Genomic DNA, 23,804 nt, shown 5'->3' on the forward strand with positions numbered 1-23,804 from the left:
ACACACCAGCCAGCCCTGCCTGTGCTGCCAGGGAGAGCTGGCAGCGGCTCCAGGTGGGGACTGTCCATGCCAGGTTGGGGGGTGGGGGGGATGTGGGGACTTGAGGCCGGAGAATAGATGGTGTTTTTGTCCCTTGAAACCACCCACCCTTGAAACCATGTCCTTCCCAATGACCTTCAGGAGGTGACCAATAAGGAGCCATGTTCCTCAGGAGAGGCACTCGGCCTGTGCCACAACCCCACCCTCGAACTCAGGCCCTTTACGCAAGGCAGGCCTTCTCCCGGGTCCTTACCTCCTTCTTCTGAAGGGTAGTGCCTCCCCATCTCCAGTTAATTCCCTAGGGCTCCTCTTTCTGGCCCCAACCCTCAGATTGACCCCCACTGCCCACAGCACCCACCGTTGGTGCCTCCATCACAGGTAGTTCCCAGTGCAGGCTGCCCCAGGCCAGTGTCCCCAGTGGGCTCATCTGTCTGCTCCACTCATGGCTTCTCTAGACTAGAAGCAGTTGGGCCTGACTCAGTGCTGTACAGCCAGGTGCCCTATGAACAGAGTGACCAGGAGCTAATGGGCCTCCGTCTTCTTACCTCTGAGAGGGGGAGGGTGGCACCCAGCAGTTCTGGGCAGAGGAGACGCTTGGCCTGTGAGACCAGACCGGAAGCCACTGCATGATCAGTAGGGTGTGGCCCTCCCTGTGTCAACAGCACACAGTAGGTCTGCATGCAGACCTCCGAGAAACAGACAATGGTGAACCCACATGCACACACACACACACACACACCATCCACACTGGCCTGGGTACTTGGAGGATCCTGGAATCTGCAGGGTCAGAGCTAGGACAAGAGAGCAAAGAGGAGATGTCTGGGCATGAAGCCCCCCTGCTCCCCTCCCTAGTCCCAGGCCATGACCCCACACACCTGGCCATGGCAGGAGCAGGGAACCTGTAGCCACAGCCTTGGCCGCAGCCCTTGGACACCAAGGAAACCATGGTCCTTGTTAGCAGGCAGCACCTCTCACAGCCCCTGCAGACAGGCAGCAGGTGCTCTGGTGCCCATAACACTTAGGGTAGATGAAGATGGCCTGCCTGCTGGACACTGTGCCTGGCGCCAGCACCTCAATGTGCCAGCATTATCTGCCATCTAAACTGCCACCAGGGAGGAGCTGGGCCAGGGCATGGGTGAGGGAGGCAGGAGAGGCCATTGGCCCCAAGACCTCAGTGCCACCCCCAGGGCCTGCAGGACACAGAGCCCTGCCCCGTGAATCTAATGGAGGAAGCAGCCCTACCTGGAAAGTCTGACGGGAGAGGTAGCTCTGCCTGGGAACCTAAAGGGAGGGCCATGAAAGCTGGTCCAGGCCAGAGGAGCTGGCTGGACGGACAGGTGGCCTCCTTGGCCTGAGAACTGCCCCAGCAATCAGGCTGGCTGCCTGCCTCTCTGCCAAGCCAGCGACAGACGGCTCTCTCAGAAACCAGTCCTCTTGGCTGAGCTGAATTGGTGGTGAGCCAGGGCAGGAAGGCCAAGCGTCCTCACTGGTGCAGCCGGGTAGCTGGCTTGGGCCCTGCACAGGGGCCTGGTGGTCAGGCGGCAGTCAGGACTTGCCAGGCCATGCTGCCACCTTTCACAGCACAAATGTAGATGCCAACAACCATTCCCCATGCTAACCCCATGCTCACTTCCTCACCCTCTTCCTCACCTGCCAACACCTCTTGTGCCCTCTCTTGGGCTCACTCCAGCTAAGGAGAGTATATACATCATCTATACAAGGACTGTGTGGCCTCCAGCCCCACCCCTCGCATGTCATCTATGTCCAGAAATCCTCATGGGGGGAGGGGCAGGTGTGTGAGTTCAGAGGGGATGAATCCCCCTACTCCCTGCCTAGTTCAAGCAAAACGGCCCCTAAAATATCTGTAACACAAGGGGGTGTTAGGGGTGTGGACCCCAGACTTTAAGGATGCCAATTTCACCCCAGCCATGGGGTTTCTTCCACATTCAGGCACCTCCCAGGACTGTGGAGTTATAGATATAAGGGGGCCCACCTGTGGGTAGGATTGGCTCTGACCTCTGGGGAGTCCCAGCTCCCTGTCCTCAGAGCACCCTCAGAGGATGGAACATCACACTCTTTTATTTTATTGACTTTATAAGTAGGAAATCAAGACCCTGAGGTAAAGCCTCATTGAGGCTAAGGGATTTAACAGCCATCCTTGTCTTATCGGTGAGATGGGGGTGACCCCTGGGAGTCCTCATGGGGCCACTGAGGTCTCCACTTACTGCTCAGGAGTTCACGTGTTCAGGTCAGTATTTGAAGCCAGGATGCTTTGCCAAGGCCCCTGCATGTAATTGCTAAGGTGGTACTGCCTCCTTGTTGTGTAATGCAGAGGTGGGGCACTAACGATAGACACTAGGGAACTGTACAGGCCAAAGCAGACACACAGGCCTTTCCAGGGTCCCTCCCACCCTGACCCTGATGGCCCCATCCTGCCCCACCCCCAGCTCCATATCACATCAAGCATAGCGACCATAGCCGTGTTTACAATGTATTTCCACACATGACCTTGCCCGCCGACATCCCATGCTACTCTCTACCCAGGATGGCACATGGCCTGGTCTCTCAAGGTGGGAGAGGCAGGAGGGTTCCTGCCCACATGCATCCCAGCCCCTGGGGTACAAGGACCGCATACAGATTCCTGAGCCTCACCCATAGTCTGCAGGGGGCTGGAATCCTGTATGACACATTCCCCCTGTTTCCCTGATGCCATCAACATCTGATCTTCTGCTGAGACCATGAAACAGCAAGACAAAGAGACAAAAGGAGCCATTGGAGCAGCTGGAGGTGTGGCCCACGTGAATGCCAGGGTGTCCCAGGGACGGCCTAGGTGTAGGCAGGACCCAGCCACAGCCTGTGAGGGGAGCCCAGGCTCCTGGAGGCCTGAGAGTGGCCATCCCCCACCCATGCCCTTTCCCGTCCTTGTAGAAGGTTTGCCTAAAAAGTTGGTGCTTGAAGCCCCGTGTTCTAATCTGCAGTCCTCCCACCGCGCCCGCCTGTTTTCATTACGGAGGGAAAGAGCATCAGAGCCGTGTTTATAACCCCCTTTTAGATAACAAATCACATTTTCTTTTTGCCAGCGAGTGTGTTGAATTGATATTTTTTTCCCTCGGTTTAATGGGTTTGTGTGTTCAGGAATGATCTTCATCAACCGAAACTCCTTATTGTGTTTGATGTAATGTCAGCTTTCATTATGCGCTACGGTTGGAGCCAGGCGCAGGGAAAGGCCGAGCACCCTGGAGCCTGAGCCCCAGCCCCAACCCCTGCCCTGGGCCCACCTGGGCTCCCGTTTTCCTGGACTGGTGGGTGGGCAGGTGTGGGAGGGGTTGGAGGCGAGTCAGGAAAGCAGGTTGGAGCCCTGTCATAGTGTCCTCGTCTGCAGGATGGGGGTCACAGGGCTGGCGGGAGAACCCTGTAACAATATGTACGAAGCTCTAGCTATGGCAGATGACTCAGATGACTGAAACTATCAAGTCATCTTTGCTCTTACATTCATCAAGACGTTGTGGTCTTGCCCAAGCATGGTGCCGGGCATGTAGTCAGCGTTCCAGAATGCTTGGACTATGCCTACAGGTCCAGCCAGTGGCCTGCACCCCCGAGACCTCTGGTGGGAGACAACCCATGACTGTTCCCCAGGAACCCCAATACCGACCACTTCAAACCATGGCCTCAGACCCAGCACCTGGGCAGCCACCAAGGCCAAGCTCCTCCCTGAAGCATGAGGAACCTGAGCTCAGAGAGGGAACGTTGCAGACCTGAGGTCACACAGCAAACAGAGCCAGCCAGGCCCGGGCAAAGAGTGGCCAAGGTGACTTCTGCCCACACTAGAGTAAGTGCAGGCTCTGTGCTTGCTGTTTTACAGCCAGATCCCTGGGAGCACACTAGATCATCACCCCCATTTGCAGACCACAAAGAAACAGGCCCCGGGGCCAGCCCAGTGGTGCAGCAGTTAAGTGTGCATGTTCCACTTCAGTGGCCCAGGGTTCACCAGTTTGGGTCCCAGTTGTGGACCTATGCACTGCCTATCAAGCCGTGCTGTGGTAGGCGTCCCACATAAGATAGAGGAAGATGGGCACAGATGTTAGCTCAGGGCCAGTCTTCCTCAGCAAAAAGAGGAAGATTGGCAGCAGATGTTAGCTCAGGGCTAATCTTCCTCAAAAAAAAAAAAGAAAGAAACAGGCCCCCAAGCCTCACAGGCAGTGAACAAGGGACTGCCAGGGCCATGCTGCAGGTTTTACTGTACAACACAGGCCTGAAGCACACAGGGGGAGGGTAACTCAGACAGTGGTCCTGTCCCATGCCCTGGCCCTAGGGCCCATCAGGGCAGGGGTAGGGTGGCCCCTCCTGAGTAGGGGTCACTTGATGGCACCAGATTCACCTTCTGGCAGCCTCTGTTAGCCATGCTCAGTTCTGATTAAAGATCATTAAACATGAAATTAGCCCGTTTGTGTTATGGGTCCCTGGGGTGGCCGGTGATTATGACGTGCAGATGGCCAAGAACCCAGGCGGCAGGCAGGCGGGCGAGGCCAGGACAGGCGGGGCGGGCACAGGCAGGCAAGGGCTGGGAGGCAGGCACTGGGGCCGGCTTTGTTTTCTCCCGCTCCTGTTGTGTAAACCCCCTTGCATTTCACAACAAATCACAGATAATTAATAAGTACATGCCCGTAATGAGCAGGCTTTTTAATAGAAGAAATTGGAAGATGTGGTGTCGAGTCATTATTTCGCTCTAGCCCAGACTCGGCTCTATTTTCCCATCTTCCTCATTCCCCCCTGCTACTGCCTCAGCCGGAGGCTCTGCAGACAGGCTGGCTCTGACCCTACCTTGCAGCAGAGCTACAGTGAGATCCTGGTCCTGGAGTCAGGGGCCCCCGGGATCCAACCTGGGGTCCCACATCCCCCTGGAGCCTGTGAAGGCCCCTGAGTACGGCTGGCTGGGGGTGGGGCATTCCCAACCTGACTCATCCAGCCCTCCCTGGTGGCAGCTCTGGGTGGGGGAGGGGCTGTCTCTGCCTGGAGAAATCTGAGGGGACTGTTCCGGGCCTTGGGCTGGGGGTCCTTGCTGTACCTCAGGAGACCTTGAGCTGTGAGTGATGAGGCCTCTCTCCCCAACCAGGAGGAAGACATCATGTACTATGACGCCAAGGCCGACGCTGAGCTGGTAAGTGCCGCTGCCTACGCTGGGTCGGGGAGCTGCCAGAGCCACACCCACTCTCTGGGCCTAGTGGCCTCAGCTGTAAAATGAGCATTAGGACACAGTGCTATTCAGCAATCTGAGCTCCCCCCTGCAGAGTTGTGGTGGCACAGGTCCCCACCCTACACTTCCTACAACTCCTTAGAGGCCTTGACCCCTCGAGGGCTGTGTCTCTGTGGCACTAAAGGGCACAGCCTCACTGCACAGGGTGGGGTAGTCCCTGGGCAGGGTGTTGAAGTGCATGGACCTCCTCCCATAGGTCACTTCAGATGCCAGCATCAAGATGGCTGCTGAGTGCCACGAGAGTCAGGGAGAGAGGGAGCAGAGGGGGAGGGCTTCCTGGAGGTGGGCAGGCATGGCCAGGATGCAGGGTAGTGCCGTCCAGATGTATTTCAGATCAGTGCACCCTTCCCTGACTCAGGGGAACAGCAGCTTCAGTGTGCTGAGCACCCCACAGCCTGGCCCCATACTCATCTTGGCCCTGAGCTCAGTCAGTCTCGCCCCAGCTGCAGAGGCAGCCCCGTTCCTGTGCCTGTTCTTCAGATGAAGGAGGGGGCTCCGGCTCAGCTGGGGTTACCACCTCGGAAATGGTGGTACTGGGACTGACTGGGGGACCCAGAGCTACACTGCGCTTCTGCCTCCATGTCACTGACCAGCTCACATCTATTTGGGCATCTGTTTGTGAGATAGAGGGGTCCCCATCACCAGGGGACTCACATGAAAGATGTATGACCATTTAGGTGGCAGGTGCCTACAGAGGAGACAAGAGTGTCCAAGGGTACAAGGCACATGGTGTAAACAGTGTTTCATAAACCTGTCAAGGTCCAAGTCCATCTGCCTGCCTTTGAGGCAAAAGTAGTTGAACCAGGGACCAGCCCCGTGGCCGAGTGGTTAAGTTCCTGTGCTCCACTTCGGCAGCCCAGGTTTCACTGGTTCGGATCCTGGGCACGGACATGGCACCACTTGTCCGGCCATGTTGAGGTGGTGTCCCACATGCCACAACTAGAAGGACCCACAACTAAGATATACAACTGTCTACTGGGGGGATTTGGGGAGAAAAGAAAAAAAAAAAAAGAATCCAGGTGAAATAAAGAAATTAAAAAAAAAAAATAGTTGAACCCAACTGTCTCCTCTGTAAACAGGGGTGTCACAATTGCTCGGTCTCTAGGATCCCCCCTGTGCTGGTTGGTGCAGGAGACCCCAAATCCCATCTTCCTCTCCCAGGCCTATTGGTCTGAGGGGTTTCTTGGCACAAGCAGGAGGTATCCAATGACATGAGGTGGGCAGGCAGGAAAGGATTCTGCAGAGGGTCTATGGTGCCAGGCTGGTCTGGGTAAGCCTTCAGGACGGCAGGCAAGCAGGGGGCCCAAGAAGGAGGCAACGGTGGGCTAAAGCAGGTGTGCCTCCCTCTTGGCTGGGCCTCCATGGCTCCCAGAGAAGTTACTAAAATTAAAGCTGGAATCTGAAATTCAAATGAAGAGTGAACCTTTAATTAGACCCTGAATCTAATTCCTTACCCCCCTTGGCAGCGGGCTATAATTTTAGCAATCAGTGCATTAAATATAAACCAGGAGACTGCAGTTGCCCACAGTACAAAGCCCCCAGGTGTGGGAGTGGCATTGAGGGTCTCCTTGGCCAGTCTGGTGCCAGGCCCCCTACCACAACACCCTGAACTCCCTACTCCTAGCGCCCCCCAACTGTATCCAGGACCCCCAATTCCTGGCTCTAAATCACTGATTCCCTGCTCTCGGCCCGGCGGATACCTGCCGGGGGGCTAGGGACAGCCCAAGGAGGGAGATTCACGGTGGCTGGGGCTGGGCTGGGTTCAGGTAGGCCAAAAGCCCAGCCCAGCCCCGGTGTAAATATCAGCACACACACATGTGCCGACTCCACTGCTTGTTGTGTTGTTTTGTTTTTTTAATCTTTGCCAGAGGTACAGTTAGAGATCTTTCTAGACCATTTACTTTTAAATTACCAGCCAGAAGGTGGGGGTGGGGGTGGGGGAAAGAAGGAAGGAAAAAGTTCGCCAGCTGATAGCTTATCAGAAGGGAATCCAAATGTCACATTAGTTGGGAAAGTTGGGAGATTAAAATTTCCAGTGCCCTTCATCTGCTGCTGACATTTCGGGGGCTTTCTTCTCCCGCGCCTCCCCCTCCTCCTAGCAGAACGTGAGTGGCTCACGCCTCAGAGGCGGCCGGCTTCCCACTCCGGCCTCCGTGCTCGGCGCCTGCCTGCCCTGGCTTTACCCAGCATCCAGGAGCTTCTGAAGGTCCTCCTATGGCGTGCCGAGGTGGCCAGAGGGGTGGCACAGTGGGTGAGGGGGGATGGGTGGGCAGCAGGTGGCTTGGATCTTGCCATACAAAACCCTCCTTTGAAGAGAGGAAAAAGGGGTTTGCTGCAGGCCCTTCAGAGCCGTGCCAGCCCCAGCACAGGCCAGCCCCCTGCACCTCTCATCCAGGCAATAATGCATTCCCCAGGCCTGAGGGTGGGCCCAGAGCACTCCCAGGGTGGGGAAAGCATATCTGGCTGGGTGAGGAGGCTCGAGCCCCCTCTCCCCAGACAAGAGATGGCCTGGGCAAATGCCGGAGGCAGGAACACGAGGGGTATGCCCAAGACCCAGTGAACAGTGGGGTGGGCTGTCACGTGAGATCCACAGGCGAGAGGAAATGAGCTGAGCCTGGTGCTAAGGGTGGTCACAGGGGTCTTGCGGGGCAGTGAGGGGGCATGTGGATGGTTCAGCTGCTTACTCTAGTTCCTCCCAGAGCACAAAGCCCCCCCAGCTCTGTCCCCTGCCCCACCTCCATCTTCCCTTGCCTTCCCTTCTGGCTTTTCCCTGTCTTCCCCTTCACTCTGTACCACTATCTTCCCTTCCCCCTTGCACACCTGCACCCGTGCCTGCCCACCCCTCCTCGCCTGCTGCATCAACACTGTAGTCGCAGACCCACTCCTGCCAGCCTGTGGTGGTGGGCGGGGGTGCACGGCACATGCCCTGCCTGCTCGGCCGAGAGCTGCCATAATTGGCACCTGTCAGACGGCTGCAGCTCATTTTAGAAAGTCAGCGGGGGCCTTTACAGTCCTGCTGCTAGCAAGCGCCATAGACCCTCCCTCCGGAGGTCACCAGCTCTCAATGCTAGCTCCTACCCGAGGCCAGCTCTCCCCAGGGGTCTCCCGCAGCTCAGCCCCTAGAGCCACCCTGCTGAGGGGGTGATGCCCCTCCCCCAAGATAGGGCTATGGCCCTCTCCCTGGTGCCAAAGGAACCCCATGCAGGGGAAGAGCAGGGCCCAGAGGCAGGTGTGGGTTGCAGAGCTCCTGGGAAGGGCTGTGGAGTCCTCCTTGTGATTGCACAAGGCATGTCCTGGTAAGCAGAGGGCTGCAGCCCGCTCCTCACTGGCTCTGAGATTTGCCTCCTTTGCTGATAATTGGTTTTCAAGGATGTGGGGAAGGGGAGAGTTTGGTTTTGGTTTTGAAATTTGGGTTTAGCAAACGTGGGGATGGTGGGTGGGGTGGGCAGAGGCAAGTGGGAGTCGCAGGCCTCCTGGGTGAGGAGTCCACACCCTGTGTCCATCTGTTCCTTTGTCTCCATCTTTCTCTTTGGCTCTCACTGCAGTAGTCTCTGATTCTGAGATGCCCTTATCTCCTAGACTCTGGCCCTCCCCTCCCTGCAGGCCTACCCCACTCCTCTCCACCATATTCCAGCCCTGACACTGCCATCTTTGGGGGTCCCCTTTCTGCAGGACGACCCTGAGAGCGAGGATGTGGAGAGGGGGTCCAAGGCCAGCAATCTAAGGCTGGACTTCGTTGAGGACTCAAACTTCAAGAACAAGGTCAACTATTCATACACGGCCGTGCAGATCCCCACGGATATCTACAAAGGCTGTGAGTGTGCAGAGCAATCGGGAACAGCCCCCCAACCCACCATGGCGGCAAGACCCATTGCCCGGGAGTGCCAGGTCCCAGGTGCCCAGCTAGCGCCATCCACCTTCAGCCCCCTGCCCCAAGGTCACCTCTCAGACTTGCCTACAGGCAGGCCTCAAGCCATTCTCAGGTGCAGCCTCCCCTTGACTCTTAGCAAACTACAAAACACCAAGCCTCTCCCCCCCATGCATGCACAGTCTTCTGCCTATGTGTACACACATGCCCACACAAATATGTGCACACAACTGTTTCCCCACATGCTGGGCCAAGTCCCCACCTGCTCCCAGAGCAGCTCCTCCCCACACTCCCCCTGGCCCCAGGTAGGAATGGTTGAAGAGCTACCACATCAGATGGACACAGGGGCTGGGGAACAGGGAGTAACTCCTTACTCACAGACACCAACCCTGTAACACCTCCCTTCGGGGGAGAGGGATGGTCAGCAGGGGGATGTGGGTAAGGGGGATTGGGTAGAGGATGGTTGAGATTCCAAGCTCCAGGGATGGGGCAGCTTTGCGCAATGAGGAAACCAGGTCACTAAAGCTAGAAGGATTTGAGTCAGACATAAGGAGGAACTTCCTGAAGATCTTGGGAGGTAGAGGGGGAGGAGGCCAAGAGTTAGACACTGGATGGGGAGCTCTAACAGCAGGATTTAAGGCCTTGGGGTCTGTTGGTTCTAACATAATTTTGTTGGCACTTACAGTGTAGCCTCAGAATCTAAGGGGCCCACTGAATGGAGGGTCTTGGGCCAAACGTCTCAGAGCTTCTGGGTAATCTCCAGAATGCATGGAATCCTCCAGGGTCCTCATGGAGGCCCCCTCCACCCTTAGGGCCAGCCAGGCCTCCTGATCAGCCTTGGGGCAGTCGGGGGGAGATGAGAGTAGATGTTCTTCCCACGTTCCCCACAGGCCGCTGCAGGCCACCTGCCCAAGCCAGTCGAGGGGCACTATCACAGGCAGGCACGCTAATTAAAACAGGAGCCACACTGCCCTCCCCAGTCACCCCTCGCTACCCACACAAATTACATTTTATATGTTTTTTATTTACTGTGTCACTTTTAATTAAATCTATAATCGCCTGCCTGAGGGGGCATGGTCCCCGTTTCCCAACTCAGTGTGATCTGAAAGTGTGTGCTTGTGGGCGCGGGTGCGTGTGCCTGGTGCTGAGTAGCAGGCCCTTTGCAGGCCGAGGTGGGGGGAGTCCTGCAGTATTTGCACAAGTGTGTCTTGCAGGGAATGCATGTATATGCATGTGGTCATGGATGCCTGCAGGGACCGCCCAGCCAGGGCAGAGGTCTTCTCTTGGCTCTTGACCTGAGTCAGGAACACCCCTCTGTCAGCAGCTAGAGGGCCTTCCAGGACAGTCTACTCTAAGCCTGTCAGTGTGCAGATGGGGAAACTGAGACCCAGTGAGGGGTGAGACTTGCCAGATAGACCATCCCAGGACAGACAGTACTGTGTGAAACATTTGAGAGCTTGACTTTATTTTTTCCTTAAAAAGAAAAATAGAAATTTTTCAACTCACTAAGTTTCTAAATTAGGAACAGGACCATAACATACTGTTCAATAGGCACAACCAATGCTAGAATGTGTTTTGTTTTCACATTATGGTCAGTTAAGGGAAGCTGCAGGGACAGAGAGAAGGGAGTGAGAGCAGAAGGGGAGGGATTAGGTAGCAAATAAGATGCATCAGGGGCCCCATACTCTGGAAGGAGAGAGCAGAGGGAAGAGTGCCCAGGAATGTGTCGGCTCTCCCTAGGCTATGGGCAGAGCCTTGAGCATTTCTATCTTTAAATCACAGCTCTTCGTCTGCTCTAAAGGTTGCAGTGTTCAGAGGCTCTGCTCTGAAGAAAAGAGCAGAGCCTTCAAAAAGCATTATCTGGTTCTCATTTGGGGTGGACCTTTGATAGGGTTCATGGGGGGTTGAGTAATGGTGTCAGGCTCCACCTGGGAAGAAAGGAGGAAAGAAACTGGAGGAAGACAGAGCCGCTAGGGGATAGGGTGAGGTACAGAGGCCTGGCAGTAGCAGGTGTCGAACTCCTGCTGGTTTTTTTTAGTGTCCCACATGCAGGGACAGGTACACTGCACATGTGAGAACATGTGCCACGCACACACGCAGGTCAGATTTAGGGCTGTTCTGCCTTGGGGTGTGGGGTACTGCTCAAGCCATCCTGAGTCTCCGCCCAGGTGGAGGGATCTGCAGGCTTCAGTCCATTCATCTGAGAGGAGCCTTGCTCTGTGAGTGTGCATAGGGGTGAGTCTGGCCACAAAGGTCGGGGGAAAGGGAAGGTGGGGGTAACTGGTCATGGGGGGTTGTGAGAGCAAGACCCATTGGTGTCCTCCTGCAGACTGGTGTGTAGGTATCAGCATGTGTGCCTCTGTGCCCATGGCAACAATCAGGCTACTGGGCAGGTAGGTTTGGGGGCGAGGGAATCACACACCTGTTTGGAAACACAGAGGTTAGAGGCAGGTATACCTGTTGGGGAGTGCAGCCTGTGTGTGTGTGTTTGTGTGTGTGTGTGTGTGTGTGCACGTGCACGAACACACATGCAAGTGCATGTGCCTGTGTTGGAGCAGGATCACGACACAGCCCCTGCCCCTCCAAGAGCCCCTGCCCCCACCCCTGCCTGCTCCTGGCCCCAGTTGATTAATCATGGAGCTGAGTGGCTTCCAGCTTATCAAGTACCTTAATAGCTGAATAATTCCAGCCCCATAATCGGGCCCTTAATTGCTTTCTTGTGGCTGTGGCCTGGAGTGCATGCTGAGTGGGTGAGCTCCCCAGGGACCAGCCGCAGGCTCCAACTAAAGCATGCTGGATGGGCATCCCAGCTCACAGCTCTCTGCCACTTGGGTGGTCCCTCCGCAGGAGCCCCAGGCTACAGCTGCCCTGCTTGATCATGTGGGGCCTGCTGAAGGGTAGGCTGAGCTGTTTCTTTAATGACTTGGGAGAGGGTGAGGACCAGGAAGTCTTCCTGGAGGAGTTGGTAAAGCCTCAGCTGAGCCCTGGGGAATGAGGGAGGTCCTGGCGAGGCAGAGAGCAGGTGAGGCTTTTTAAGCAGGCGGCACACACATGGGTGTTGTTGTGGTGAGGTTCAGCAAGGGGCCAGCCCAGGCACCTCCCACCTCAGCCCCCTGCTTCCCCTTTAGCCACCGTCATCCTTAATGAGCTCAACTGGACAGAGGCCTTGGAGAATGTGTTCATCGAGAACCGCAGGCAGGACCCCACACTGCTGTGGCAGGTCTTCGGCAGTGCAACGGGAGTCACTCGCTACTATCCAGGTGGGTGCAGCCCATCTCCCCTGTCCCCTCAGTACCCTACCTTCTTCCATCTTCCAGCCAACTCATCCTGGGGTGTGTGGGGTGGGATGGTCACCGTGTACTCTGTGGCGTGGCCTGGCCACTCCTTCAAGGCCTGCCTGACTGGGCCAGGCCCAGGCTCTTCCCTGTCAGTTCCCCCTCACCTCTTTTCCTCCCACAGCCACCCCGTGGCGAGCCCCCAAGAAAATCGACCTGTACGATGTCCGAAGGAGACCCTGGTGAGTGAGAAAGGAGGGGCTGGGCAGGGACACCCTCTCAGCTCCCCTCCTCTCCTCTCCTGCCTGCTCCCCTCCCTCCTGCTATTCAGGCCTCCAAGCAGGGCGCAGCCAGCTCTATCCAATTTTCATTTCACACATCGTTGCCACTGGAAAATGGATCCCATCACCCCAGCAGGCCTCCCAGCTGCCTCTGCCCCCAGTCTACTGCCCAGCTCTCCACCCCCTCAGGCCCAAGGGATTGGGCCATTGGGGGTTCCCAAGGGTGGATGTATCCTGTGTGGGGTTGGACAGCCCCTGCACCACCCATCTGAGCCCTAGACACTGCTACCCTCTGCTCTGCCTCTCCTGCAATACCTTGTGACCTCCTCCCTGCCACCTGTTCAATCTCATACACAGGTAGGGCTCTGCCCTTGGGACCTCAGCCTGGGTCAGGAGACATGACAAGCCCCGGAGGCCAGGGAATATGCCTCCTGCCTCCGCTCTGGATCACTTGCTCACCCATTCTTGGGGTTGTTCATGTTCTGAGGGACCAGGTCACTCATGTCATAGGCAAGGACTGGCTGTTCTATTAAACACGGTATTGTCAGTGCCAGGAACCCTGCCTGGCCCATGCAGTGGATGCTTAATAGGAAAATGTTGAATCAATATGTGGGTGAAGGAAGGAAGGACATAAGGTCCCAGTGAGGCTAGCTCTAACTGATGCTTCTCCTGAGCAGGTATATCCAGGGGGCCTCGTCGCCCAAGGACATGGTCATCATTGTGGATGTGTGAGTGAGCAATGCTGGCAGGTGGGGTGGGGGTGGGGCAAGGGCTGGAATCTGCTGCCCAGGAACATCATGGGCGAACAGCAGGAGAACACCTGAGGCCTACCTGCTGCCTCCATGACTCCCCAGGAGTGGAAGCGTGAGCGGCCTGACCCTGAAGCTGATGAAGACATCTGTCTGTGAGATGCTGGACACGCTGTCCGACGATGACTACGTGAATGTGGCCTCAGTGAGTGCCAGGGGGGCAGGTGGGTGAGGAATGGGTTACCTCCATCTGCCCTGTGCAACAGCTGCCTGCCCTGGCCAGCCTGAGGCCACTCACTGCCCTCACTGTCACTGCAGTTCAACGAGAAGGCGCAGCCTGTGTCATGCTTCACACACCTCGTGCAGGCCAATGTGCGTAACAAGAAGGTGTTCAAGGAAGCTGTGCAGGGCATGGTGGCCAAGGGCACCACAGGTTACAAGGCCGGCTTTGAGTATGCCTTCGACCAGCTACAGAACGTGAGCCCCATGGGTGGGCAAGCAGGCGGCTGGGGGCGGACGAGGGCCAGGGCTTGGTGACACCAGGGAAATCAAGACGGATGGCCTTGTTAGCGCCCAACAGGCAGCTCAGGCAGATAGCACCATCTGCTGTTGGGGAGGAGGGCCAGAGGGCCAGGTCTGCCAGGGGGAAGGCCTGCCTGGACCAGGGAGGGGCCAAGAGCCGCCTGACCCCAGCCCTACTCCTGCCCAGTCCAACATCACTCGTGCCAACTGCAATAAGATGATCATGATGTTCACGGACGGCGGTGAGGACCGCGTGCAGGACGTCTTTGAGAAGTACAATTGGCCTAACCGGACGGTGAGGCTCAGCCCAGGCGGGGGCTGCCCTGACCTGGGCCCAGTACAGGGGAGGGTTGTCTTCTGGCAGCTGCAGCAGTAACCTCAAGCCCCAAACAGGTACGCGTGTTCACTTTTTCCGTGGGGCAGCACAACTACGATGTCACACCCCTGCAGTGGATGGCCTGCGCCAACAAAGGTACCTCATCCAGGCACCACTGCCACGGGGCCTGCCTGCCATGTCCTGCAGTCCATTGGGTTGGTTGTCCACCTGTCCTTCCTTATGTCCAGCTAGCCAGCTGCTTATTTATCCACTGTCTATCTTTCCATCTATGTGACTGCCCATCTGTCTATCTGGCTTCCTAACTTCTCCGTCTGACTGAGCATCTTTCTGCCCATTTGTCTGTCCATTGTCCATCCATCTCCCAGCTTGTCTGTTCCTGCATATGTTGGCTGGTCAGTTCATCTCTCTGTGCATTTGGGCCTGGCCCTGGGTGGACTCTTGAATGTCACTGCCATCCTAGAATAAGGAACTTCAGGCCTCAGGCTCCTCCCTTCCACCCAGCTCTGCTTCCTTATACATCTGCATTCATAGCCTCTTCCATAGCATCAGTCCCATTGACAGGCAATGGCAGAGAGCACTAAAGGGACATGAGTTTGGGGTGAGTGACACCAAAAAGAAAGGAAGCCTGAGCGACAAGTCAGGGCTGCAGACACAGCCTAGGGTATAGGGCTCCCAGTGCCATGGGTCCTGAGCACCACTCAGTCCTACCTCTGCCTCCCCTACCCTCACAGGTTACTATTTTGAGATCCCTTCCATCGGCGCCATCCGCATCAACACGCAGGTGAGACTGTGGGGGGCCCCCATCCTCCTCCCAGCCTCTTGCTTCCACGGGATGGCGGGAAGGATGGGCTGCTGTGGGGTGAGTGCACCCCCTGGTGGCGTTCTGATGCAGAGGGAGGCAGAACAGGGACGGTGCCACAGGAGGGGCAGGCCAACTCAGGACCCTTGCCTGCCACTCCCTCCCCAGGAATATCTAGACGTATTGGGCAGGCCCATGGTGCTGGCAGGCAAGGAGGCCAAGCAGGTGCAATGGACCAACGTGTATGAGGATGCACTGGTAAGGTCTCTGGGCAAGGAAGGGGTGGGGCTCATGACCTTCCCCCAGGGATGTACCCACAGTCAAGTCCTTTGAGGACTTACCTTATGGGGGTAAACCAAACAGAGGAGAAAGGGAAGTGGCCTATGCCTGAGCCCCTGGTCTGAACACAGGGTCGGGGCATGGCTGGCCACAGGAGACTGACCCCTCATCCTCCTCTCCCTTCAGGGACTGGGGTTGGTGGTAACAGGGACCCTCCCCGTTTTCAACCTGACGCAGGATGGTCCTGGAGAAAAGAAGGTGAGGTCCCCCACTGGGGAAGGGCTAGGCATACCTGGGGAGGATTGGCCGTGACCCTAGCAGGTCTGGGATGGAGGAGGTTATAGGCGGGCCTGCACACTGGACAGGGGCAGATGCTTGTGGGAGCACCTTGAGGCCTTGGGTGTGGAGGGTTAGATAGTGGGGCCCCACGGAATTGAGCCCATTGCAGATTCCCATGCCTCTGCTCCCAGAACCAGCTGATCCTGGGCGTGATGGGCATAGATGTGGCTCTGAATGACATTAAGAGGCTGACTCCCAACTACACGGTGAGTGTCCACTTGCCCATCAGCCCTGCTCTGCCTCCCACGTGGACACAAACCAGGCTCAGCAGAGGAGACTGATGGGGATTACATGGAGACCACTGAGCTTAGGCAGTCAGGGAAGGCTTCCAGAGGAGGCGACCTTGGGCCTCCAGCTGAGGTCAGCAAACTTTCTGTAAAGGGCTAGACTATGAATATTTTAGGCTTTGCCAGCCTAAATATTCATATTCATACTTAATTCTGCTGGGCTGTGAGAAAACAGCCAAAGACAAAACAAATAAATGGGTATGGCTGTGTTCCAACACAATTTTGTTTGTAGATACTGAAATTTGAATTTCAGATAATTTTCATGTCATGAAATATAATTCTTCTTTTGATCTTTTTCAACCATTTAAAAATATAAAAACCATTCTTACCTGACAGCTGTACAGTAACAGGTGGCAGGCCAGACATGGCCCATGGGCTGTAGTTTGCCAACCCCTGGACTATCTGTAGGCAGGAGTGTCCTAGGTAGAAAGGAGGGAAAAGCGTGCCTTGGAGGCAGAGCGAACTCCCTAGGCAAAGGCCTGAAGGTGAAAAACAGAATTATAAGCCAGGGAAGGGGCAACATCAGTGTGGCTGGCCCAGGGCCATGGCAGAGGGAGTTTGGGTCTTGGCTGTGAAAGGGGTGGGGGATGAGGCATGTGTGACAGCATGCTTAAACCTGAGCCACATGAAGGCCCCATGTCATTGGCCTCCATGTGCAGTGACAAAACCACCTCAGAGAGGTAAGGCTAAGTCCAGGGTCCCACCTAGTTTCCCTTCCGTTCCACTTGGAAGGGTGGCCCCAGGGGTTCCCAGGGTGTACTCCTCCCCCTGCACTCTACTGAGATGGGGAGCAAGAGGAGGCAGTAGTGTGGGGGGAGGGGATGGGAAGGACAACAGCAGCCTTGTGGGGCCAGTGGAGTGGAGCAGTCCAGCTGACTGACAGCTCCATGAGAACCAGGGAATGGGCAAGAACTGCAGAAGGTCAAACTGAATTGTGGTCTCGTGGAGTTGGTTGGCCTCAGCAAGGGCTGGTGCATGAGGGGTACCAGCCTGCTGGGCTTGGCTTGAGAGGCAGGTTTGGGGCGGTGTGGCATGTGGGGGCTCCTGGCCCAGGCAGGCAAACAGCACCCCTCAGCAGCATGGGAGGCAGGACGAGGAAGAGCTCCAGAGCCCGGGGAATCCCTGAACAGCCCTCCAGGCCCTGAGCCCCCAATCTACACCCCCAGCTTGGAGCCAACGGCTACGTGTTTGCCATTGACCTGAATGGCTATGTGTTGCTGCACCCCAACCTCAAGCCTCAGGTGAGCTAGATGGGTGGCCTGGAGTGGGGAGTGACCCTGCAAGATGGGGATTTCTGACTTCCTGCCCTGCCTCCTGCAGACCACCAACTTCCGGGAACCTGTGACTTTGGACTTCCTGGATGCAGAGCTGGAGGATGAGAACAAGGAGGAGGTAAGGAGAAGGAGGCTAGTATGGATGGGGTGTACCCAGAGCAGAGGAGGGTAGGGGCCCTGCCTCTCACCTCTCTGTCCCTTCCAGATACGTCGGAGTATGATCGATGGTAACAAGGGCCACAAGCAGATCAGAACACTGGTCAAGTCCCTGGACGAGGTGAGAATGTGGTAGAGGGAGGACAGAGAATCAAGTGGGCACCTGCCAGCTAGCCCAAGTACCTGACCCAGCCTCTTCTTTTAGAGGTACATAGACGAGGTGATGCGGAACTACACCTGGGTGCCCATAAGGAGCACCAACTACAGGTGAGTGGGGCCAGCACTGGGCCGACAAGGAGGGGCAGAGGTGGCCCCAGAGCCCAGAGTCTGAGCCCAGGTGCCCCCTTCCTTTCCCATCCCAGTTTGTCAAATCCCAGTGGGGCTGCTCACTACTCACCCCAGGACCCTCAGTCCCACCAGGGCCTCTCGCTAGCCCTTCAGGAACAAGCTCCATCTCCTGGGAGTGCAGAACAGAGACAAAACAGTACATCTGACATTTCCCCAAGGCCTGCCACCCTCTCATGTCCCTCTCGCCTGGATTGTATCCCTGGGTATCTGCACCCAGGATGTCATCCTCAACACATTCACAGGCCTGCTCTCAACAGGCACCACAGCCTTGGAGCGGGTCCCCTTGTAGGTTAGGCCCAGGCAGTGCAGGCCTGTGTTCCCTGGAGCTGTTCTCATTCACACCCCCGGGACTGCCCTTCTCCATGCTAGTGCCAGCCCTGCTTTCAGCTGGCTCTCATATGGCCTGAGTCTCTGGGGACTGTGGACCCCATTCCCATGGCTGCACGCCCCCATGGCCTAGCTCACTGATAGTGTTCTGCCCCTTGTGAGTTTGCTGCTGGTCAGATGGAGGAGGCTGGCTGGGCAGGTAGTGTGTTGGGGGAGGCTGCTGGGGGTGAGGGGTGGGTGGATTTGCTTTGAGGCTGGGATTTTTGAGGCCTCCAGGAGAGTTTGGGGAGTGGAGGTCCAGGCCCCTAGACCATGAGTCTCCCACAGCTAACCAGGGAAAGCTGTCCCTGGTGGTCAGGGGAGAGGATGCCACACCCTAGGCCTCTCCACCCAGCTCCAAGGCCATGGGGAGGGGGGTGCCAGTGTGGCCCACTTCTCCCCAGCAGTGACCTGCACTCTTCCCCTCCCTTCCTCCCCAGCCTAGGGCTAGTGCTCCCGCCCTACAGCACCTTCTACCTCCAAGCCAACCTCAGCGACCAGATCCTGCAGGTTAAGTGTAAGTGGTCCAGCCCCTGCCTGTGCCCTGCACCCCTGCCTCTGCCCCACACCCTGGCCGGCCCCAGGCAGCATAGCCAGCCGCTTGCGGCAAGGTGTCCAGTCTGCCCACCCCCAGGCACCCGCAGGCTGGGGCACGGGCCATGGCCATCGGAAAGTCTGTGGAAATCTGCATGCTTGCCTTTTCTCAGATTTGGTTCCAAACCATTCTCTCATGGTTTCCGTTGAGGTTTTTGTTTTTGGTTTCTCCTACTCCGTGTCTTCCCTCCTTAGCCTGCCTCTCCTGCACACCCCTCGGGGCTGCATTCTTGGAAGACACCCCCTCCTCTCATCTATTCTTCCCCCTGCTCAGCTCTCTCCCCCATGGGGCCACCTCCCAGGGTCTCTCCCCTTTGTCCCCCTCACTCTTCCTCTCGCATTCCCTCCTCACCTCCTCCCTCATCTTGGACCTCCCACCTCCCTCCCACCCCACTCCTCCCTTACTCTCTTTTTGCCCCTCCTTCTTTCTCCCCCCACCCCTGCTTCTTCCTCCTCTCCCCACCCCTTTACCCTCTCTGCACCCCAGCCTCTCTGTCTCTCTCCCTCTTTTCCCTCTCCCTTCTGCTAACTCCCTCCATTTCTCTCTCCCACCCCTCCCTCCCTCTCCCCCTCTCTTGCCCTCCCTCCCTCCTTCTCCCTCTCCTCTGCCTGTGGCTCATCCCTGCATGTCCCCCTCACCCGGGCCTCCCCCAGGGCCTGCCCCGCCGAGGTCACTGGGAGGGAGGCCGGGGTCCGGCCCCACCGGGCGCCCCCCACATGCCTGGCTGGCTGGGGCTCATCTACTTTGAGTTTTCTTGCTCTCTCTTTCTCTCTCATGTCGTTTTCTTGCAAAAAGTTTCCTTTTGGTATGATGATGAGACACAATATTTTCATTCAAACAGCCATTGAATAAAATATTGTTTGTGCCCCCCCCTTCCCCTCCCCCTTTTCGTTTGTTTTTGTGTTTGTGTTGTTTCTGTTTTCCTCGCTTTCTCTCTTGGTGGACTGTCCCAGTGCCAATCAGCAAACTGAAGGGCAAGTATATTCAGAACCAGTGCACCCTCCTCTCCCCACCCCACCCACCCTCACGCCCCTGCTTGCCCCCCACCCTGCCCAGGACCAGCAAAACCCCTGCTCTCCAGGGTCCTCCCAGCATCCCCTTGGCTCCTCTAGTTCTTGCCTTCCCTCTGAACGTAAACCCCATTAAAGCCATTAGCCCTTCCCCTGGCCCTGCCCGCAGGGTGGTCTCCAGCGTGTTCTGAGAGCTCAGGCCCCCTCCTCATCCTCCTCGCTCCCTCTGGGGAGGCCCCTGCTCTACCCTTCTCTGTCTTTCCAAGACAACTCAACAGTGGGGACAGGGCTGGATGCCTCTCCACCACCTCCCACCCAGCAGGGGTAGATCAGTCCTCAGAAGGGCTTATGTGAGGCTTATGGGAAAGGGCCAGGCACACGAGGCTTCCTCTGGGATAGTTCTCCCTCCTCTCATCTCTGGCAGTGGCTCTAGAAGCTGGCAGCCCTCCCAAGGGGAGACAGAAGTCTTTGGAAGCCTCACACCCTGATCCTGGGGCATGGGCAGGATAGGGGAGCAGCCAGGCCACTGGGAGAACAGGACAGACTGGACCATAATGGGCACTGGCCTAGATGTTGAAGTTCCTGTCCCCTGCTGCCTCCACTACTCCCAGAAACCATGCTAAGGTCCACTGGCCCAACCCTACCCTGGGGTGCTCACTACTCTTGGGGAGGGTAGTCAGGTATGCAGAAGGTCTTCCTCCAGGAAGTAAAAGCAGACTTGGGGACCAGGACCCTGGCCGGGAATGGAAGTGGATCTGTCTGGACCCCAAGGGCCAGCAAAAGAGCTTGGAGGAAATCAGCTGGGTGTGAAAAAAAAGGTTCTAGCACTCAGAGATGCCCAAGCCAGAGACTTCCAGGAAAGGCAGGAAGTGAACTCAGACCCTGGCAGAGAACAAGGGGAGTGAGAGAGGACAGCCCACGAGGGTCTCTATCACTGGTGCACAGAGATGCCCCTCCTAAGGAATGCCTGGGCAGATGGAGCATGGAGAGCCATAAGGGAATGTCCTGTCCCCAGTCCCCATGGAGGCACGAGCTCCTCAGGAAGCCCTCGGGGCCCTGCCCAGCCTAGTCCAGTAAAGGGGATACAGCTTACCCCCACTAGCCGGGGTGGGGATGGGCCCTACTCCCACTGGCTTGAGTTGCCTTCTCTCCCCCTCCCACAGCCCTCCCAGTGACCCCAGAAATGCAGGGCCATGGTAACAATGACAACCATAGCATAATCTCCCTTCCTTCTCCCCATCTCCTTTTTCTTTCTCCTCATCCTCTTCCCCCCCTTCCCTGTCGGCTTGTGTCCAAACCCTGCCTCACAATCCTATCAGAAAGCAACAGTCCAACCAGTGACTGCCCAGGCACCCCATGTCCGCTGTCCCTGGAATCTTGCAGTGCATTGTGGGAATATTTGGGAACAGGGGAGACCCCTCTTCTGCAAAAATAAAAGCCTAGGGTGACAGAGAGGTTAGAGTCTGGGTAAAGGATGAAAAGGTGGACTGCCCAGAGTGCGACAGGCTGAGAGCAGAGGGATACCTCCCAGATGCAGACCAGGGAGGTGGCTGGTCCAGCTGAGCAGGGAGAGGCCACAGAGGACTCCCCAGTGGCTACATCCCTGTGATGTGGCCACATCACTCACAGACGCACACAAAGACACTTGCACACACATACACACTCATGCAAACACACACACATGCTCTCACATGCACTACACACTCATGCATACGTGCTCACTCTCATACACATGCACAGGCCCAGTTGGTGGATCCCTCAGTAGCACCCCACACCTTCTCTGGAGGCCCAGCATTCCTCCCTGGCTGCTCTGAGCCCAAATGGGTCCTAGAAAGGGTGGAGACCCAGCCCTTCTTCCCCACCTCCTCTCATGCCCCAGGCCCAAGAGGGCAGGTATGCAGGTTCAAGCAGTGCTCTTGTCCCCTTCCAGCATCCAGGCTCTCCTCCTACAGTGTAGGAATATTCCCAAGCACCTCAAGGATCTCCCCTCACCCAGCCTCTTACCCTAGGGAGGACTGCTGAACTCCCACAATGCACTGCAGCCCACCCCCAGCTGCCCACACTGTCTCTGGTTGGACTGTCCATGCCCGTGAGAGACCCCTGCGGTTTGGCCATGTTGATGCCTGACACAGAATAAAAGCAAGACCTACCAAAATGCAAACAGCCGCAGCAAAGAAAGAGAGATAAAAATCCGCAGCCAAAAGCCAATTCCCTTCCTCAAAGTCTCTTTGGAGGCAAAGGAAGCTCAGCATGCGGTTTTTTTCCATTACGGATGTGATAAGAGTGAGACTGGCGCCTCCCCCAGACCATGCATATATATAGCAGTGTGTGTATATATATATGTGTGTGTGTGTGTCCGTGTATATGTGCTATACAGCCGTATGGAAGCATATACAGCTACGCCAAGGGACTCACTGCCGACAGAGGACCAGGCCCGGGCAACATATTGGCTATAACTGCCCTCCTCCTGCGATGCTGTAGTCTCCACAGGCCCTCCACCCCACCCCGCCCATCCCTTCTCTCTGGCTCGAACTTGAACGTGGAAGTGGCGGGTTCCCTCTTTGCTGGTGTCTCCCCTCCCTCAAGTCACCCTCTTCCCTGTCCCTCCAGCCCCATCAGCTCTGAGCCCCCTGGCCTCCCACCTCCCCAGCCCCCGCCGGATAACCCCCCGTTTCTGTTGCAGATTTTGAGTTCCTGCTCCCCAGCAGCTTTGAGTCTGAAGGACATGTTTTCATTGCTCCCAGGTAGCTTGCGTGTGGCCTTGCTGAGGTGTCCCCCCAACCCCGATCGCCCTGGCCCCGCCTCCTGCACTGCTGCCTGGAGCTCTGTGTGTCTGTGTCCTGTGCAGTGTCGCCCCCACCCCATGCATAGCCCTGTATGTGCGGCCGTGTGCATACCTGGGCCATGTAGCCACACCAGGCAGCAGTGGCCAGCTGCCCACAGCTCTAGCTCCCACCAAGCCTTAGAGGAGGGCTCTGGACTCTCTGCTGACCTTCTCTGCCCTCCCAGGCAACCAGGAAGAAGCCCTTTCTGCCCTGGGCTGTTTGACCACAGCACACCCCTCCCTGGGCAGCTGCTGCTCTGGTTTGTGGTGCCCTCCCCAACCCCCACCCCATCCTTGTCCTGTGTCAGTCAGTGTTTGTGTGGGTCTGGGAACCGAGCTAGCCAGAGCCCCTGTCGGCAGTGCCGAGTCTAGGTGTGGTGGCTCACTGAGGATGGGGGTGGGGGAAAAGATGCGATGGGGGCTCTGAGGAGCTGCCCTGACAAGCAAGGGGTCAGGGCCCAGCACAGACCCAGGCCTGGACCATCCCTGGAGCGCATGCTCAGCATGCACACACACATCCTCATGTGCACACCCTCTGCCTGTTGTACCACATCTGAGGAGGCCAGCGGGCCCCCAGATGGTGAAGCCCTCCCCTGTGACCTGGGCTTTAGATGAGGGCAGGTGGGTGCAGCTGACAGAGACCCATGGGCACTCTCAGGCACCACACGGTGGCTCTGGACACACCTAACCTCCGTGTGTGCACGTGCGTGCATGTACCCACAAATTTCTCTGTGAATCTCTGTAGATGTGTGTTTGTATTTGTGAGTCATTGTGTACATTTGTATGAGTCCGAGTGTAAATGTGGGGTGCGCTTTGTGCATTAGTGACTGTGGAAATGTGTGAAAAGGCCTGTACGGCCCACATGACACTGAGGGAGCTTTCTGAGGGCAGGGACTGTATTCATTTTTGTCACCTCTGTATCTTTGACTCTGGAGAGTTTGACAAATACTGTTGGGTGAATGAATAAAGTAACCCATAAATGTAAATGTACACATTGTGGGTGGTGGGGGCTGCAGGTGACTTGTATCTCAAGCACAGCTGTGTGGGTGTCACTCTGGGTATATCAGGCTGTGGCCTCCACACACAGAAGTGCAGGCTGTACACTGCACAAAGGCCTTGGGGGCCAGGGAGCAAGTAAGGGCAGAGACCCAGTCCCAGGGGCCCTCACCAAGCTGTGGGCCTTAGCACAACCTGGGCAAGCA

At 56.9% G+C, this 23,804-nt stretch overlaps 1 protein-coding gene and 1 long non-coding RNA gene across 10 annotated transcripts in view; one reads left to right on the plus strand and one right to left on the minus strand.

The window, feature by feature from the left end:
- CACNA2D2 (calcium voltage-gated channel auxiliary subunit alpha2delta 2) overlaps window positions 1-23,804 on the plus strand; it is a 141,188-nt gene that overhangs the window by 111,060 nt on the left and 6,324 nt on the right. For 4 of the 8 annotated variants that reach the window (XM_070238833.1, XM_070238829.1, XM_070238828.1 and 1 more), the window contains exons 5-24: window positions 5,153-5,197; window positions 8,966-9,107; window positions 12,290-12,421; window positions 12,621-12,678; window positions 13,395-13,445; window positions 13,572-13,671; window positions 13,785-13,943; window positions 14,176-14,283; window positions 14,382-14,460; window positions 15,057-15,106; window positions 15,293-15,382; window positions 15,590-15,661; window positions 15,874-15,948; window positions 17,196-17,270; window positions 17,350-17,421; window positions 17,509-17,580; window positions 17,665-17,726; window positions 18,614-18,690; window positions 19,722-19,742; window positions 22,462-22,522. In XM_070238833.1, the coding sequence (XP_070094934.1) occupies window positions 5,153-5,197; window positions 8,966-9,107; window positions 12,290-12,421; window positions 12,621-12,678; window positions 13,395-13,445; window positions 13,572-13,671; window positions 13,785-13,943; window positions 14,176-14,283; window positions 14,382-14,460; window positions 15,057-15,106; window positions 15,293-15,382; window positions 15,590-15,661; window positions 15,874-15,948; window positions 17,196-17,270; window positions 17,350-17,421; window positions 17,509-17,580; window positions 17,665-17,726; window positions 18,614-18,690; window positions 19,722-19,742; window positions 22,462-22,522 (1,601 nt within the window). The remainder of the gene's footprint in view (window positions 1-5,152; window positions 5,198-8,965; window positions 9,108-12,289; window positions 12,422-12,620; window positions 12,679-13,394; window positions 13,446-13,571; window positions 13,672-13,784; window positions 13,944-14,175; window positions 14,284-14,381; window positions 14,461-15,056; window positions 15,107-15,292; window positions 15,383-15,589; window positions 15,662-15,873; window positions 15,949-17,195; window positions 17,271-17,349; window positions 17,422-17,508; window positions 17,581-17,664; window positions 17,727-18,613; window positions 18,691-19,721; window positions 19,743-22,461; window positions 22,523-23,804) is intronic. The other 4 variants (XM_070238831.1, XM_023620372.2, XM_070238832.1 and 1 more) reach the window with 1 other exon arrangement.
- Window positions 1-23,804, minus strand: part of LOC138918228 (uncharacterized) — a 51,760-nt gene that overhangs the window by 19,470 nt on the left and 8,486 nt on the right. For both annotated transcript variants that reach the window (XR_011427281.1, XR_011427282.1), the window contains exon 2: window positions 16,359-16,448. This is a non-coding gene — a long non-coding RNA (uncharacterized lncRNA). The remainder of the gene's footprint in view (window positions 1-16,358; window positions 16,449-23,804) is intronic.

The sequence above is a fragment of the Equus caballus genome, chromosome 16 (genome assembly GCF_041296265.1).
Source record: "Equus caballus isolate H_3958 breed thoroughbred chromosome 16, TB-T2T, whole genome shotgun sequence".
NCBI lineage: Eukaryota > Metazoa > Chordata > Mammalia > Perissodactyla > Equidae > Equus > Equus caballus.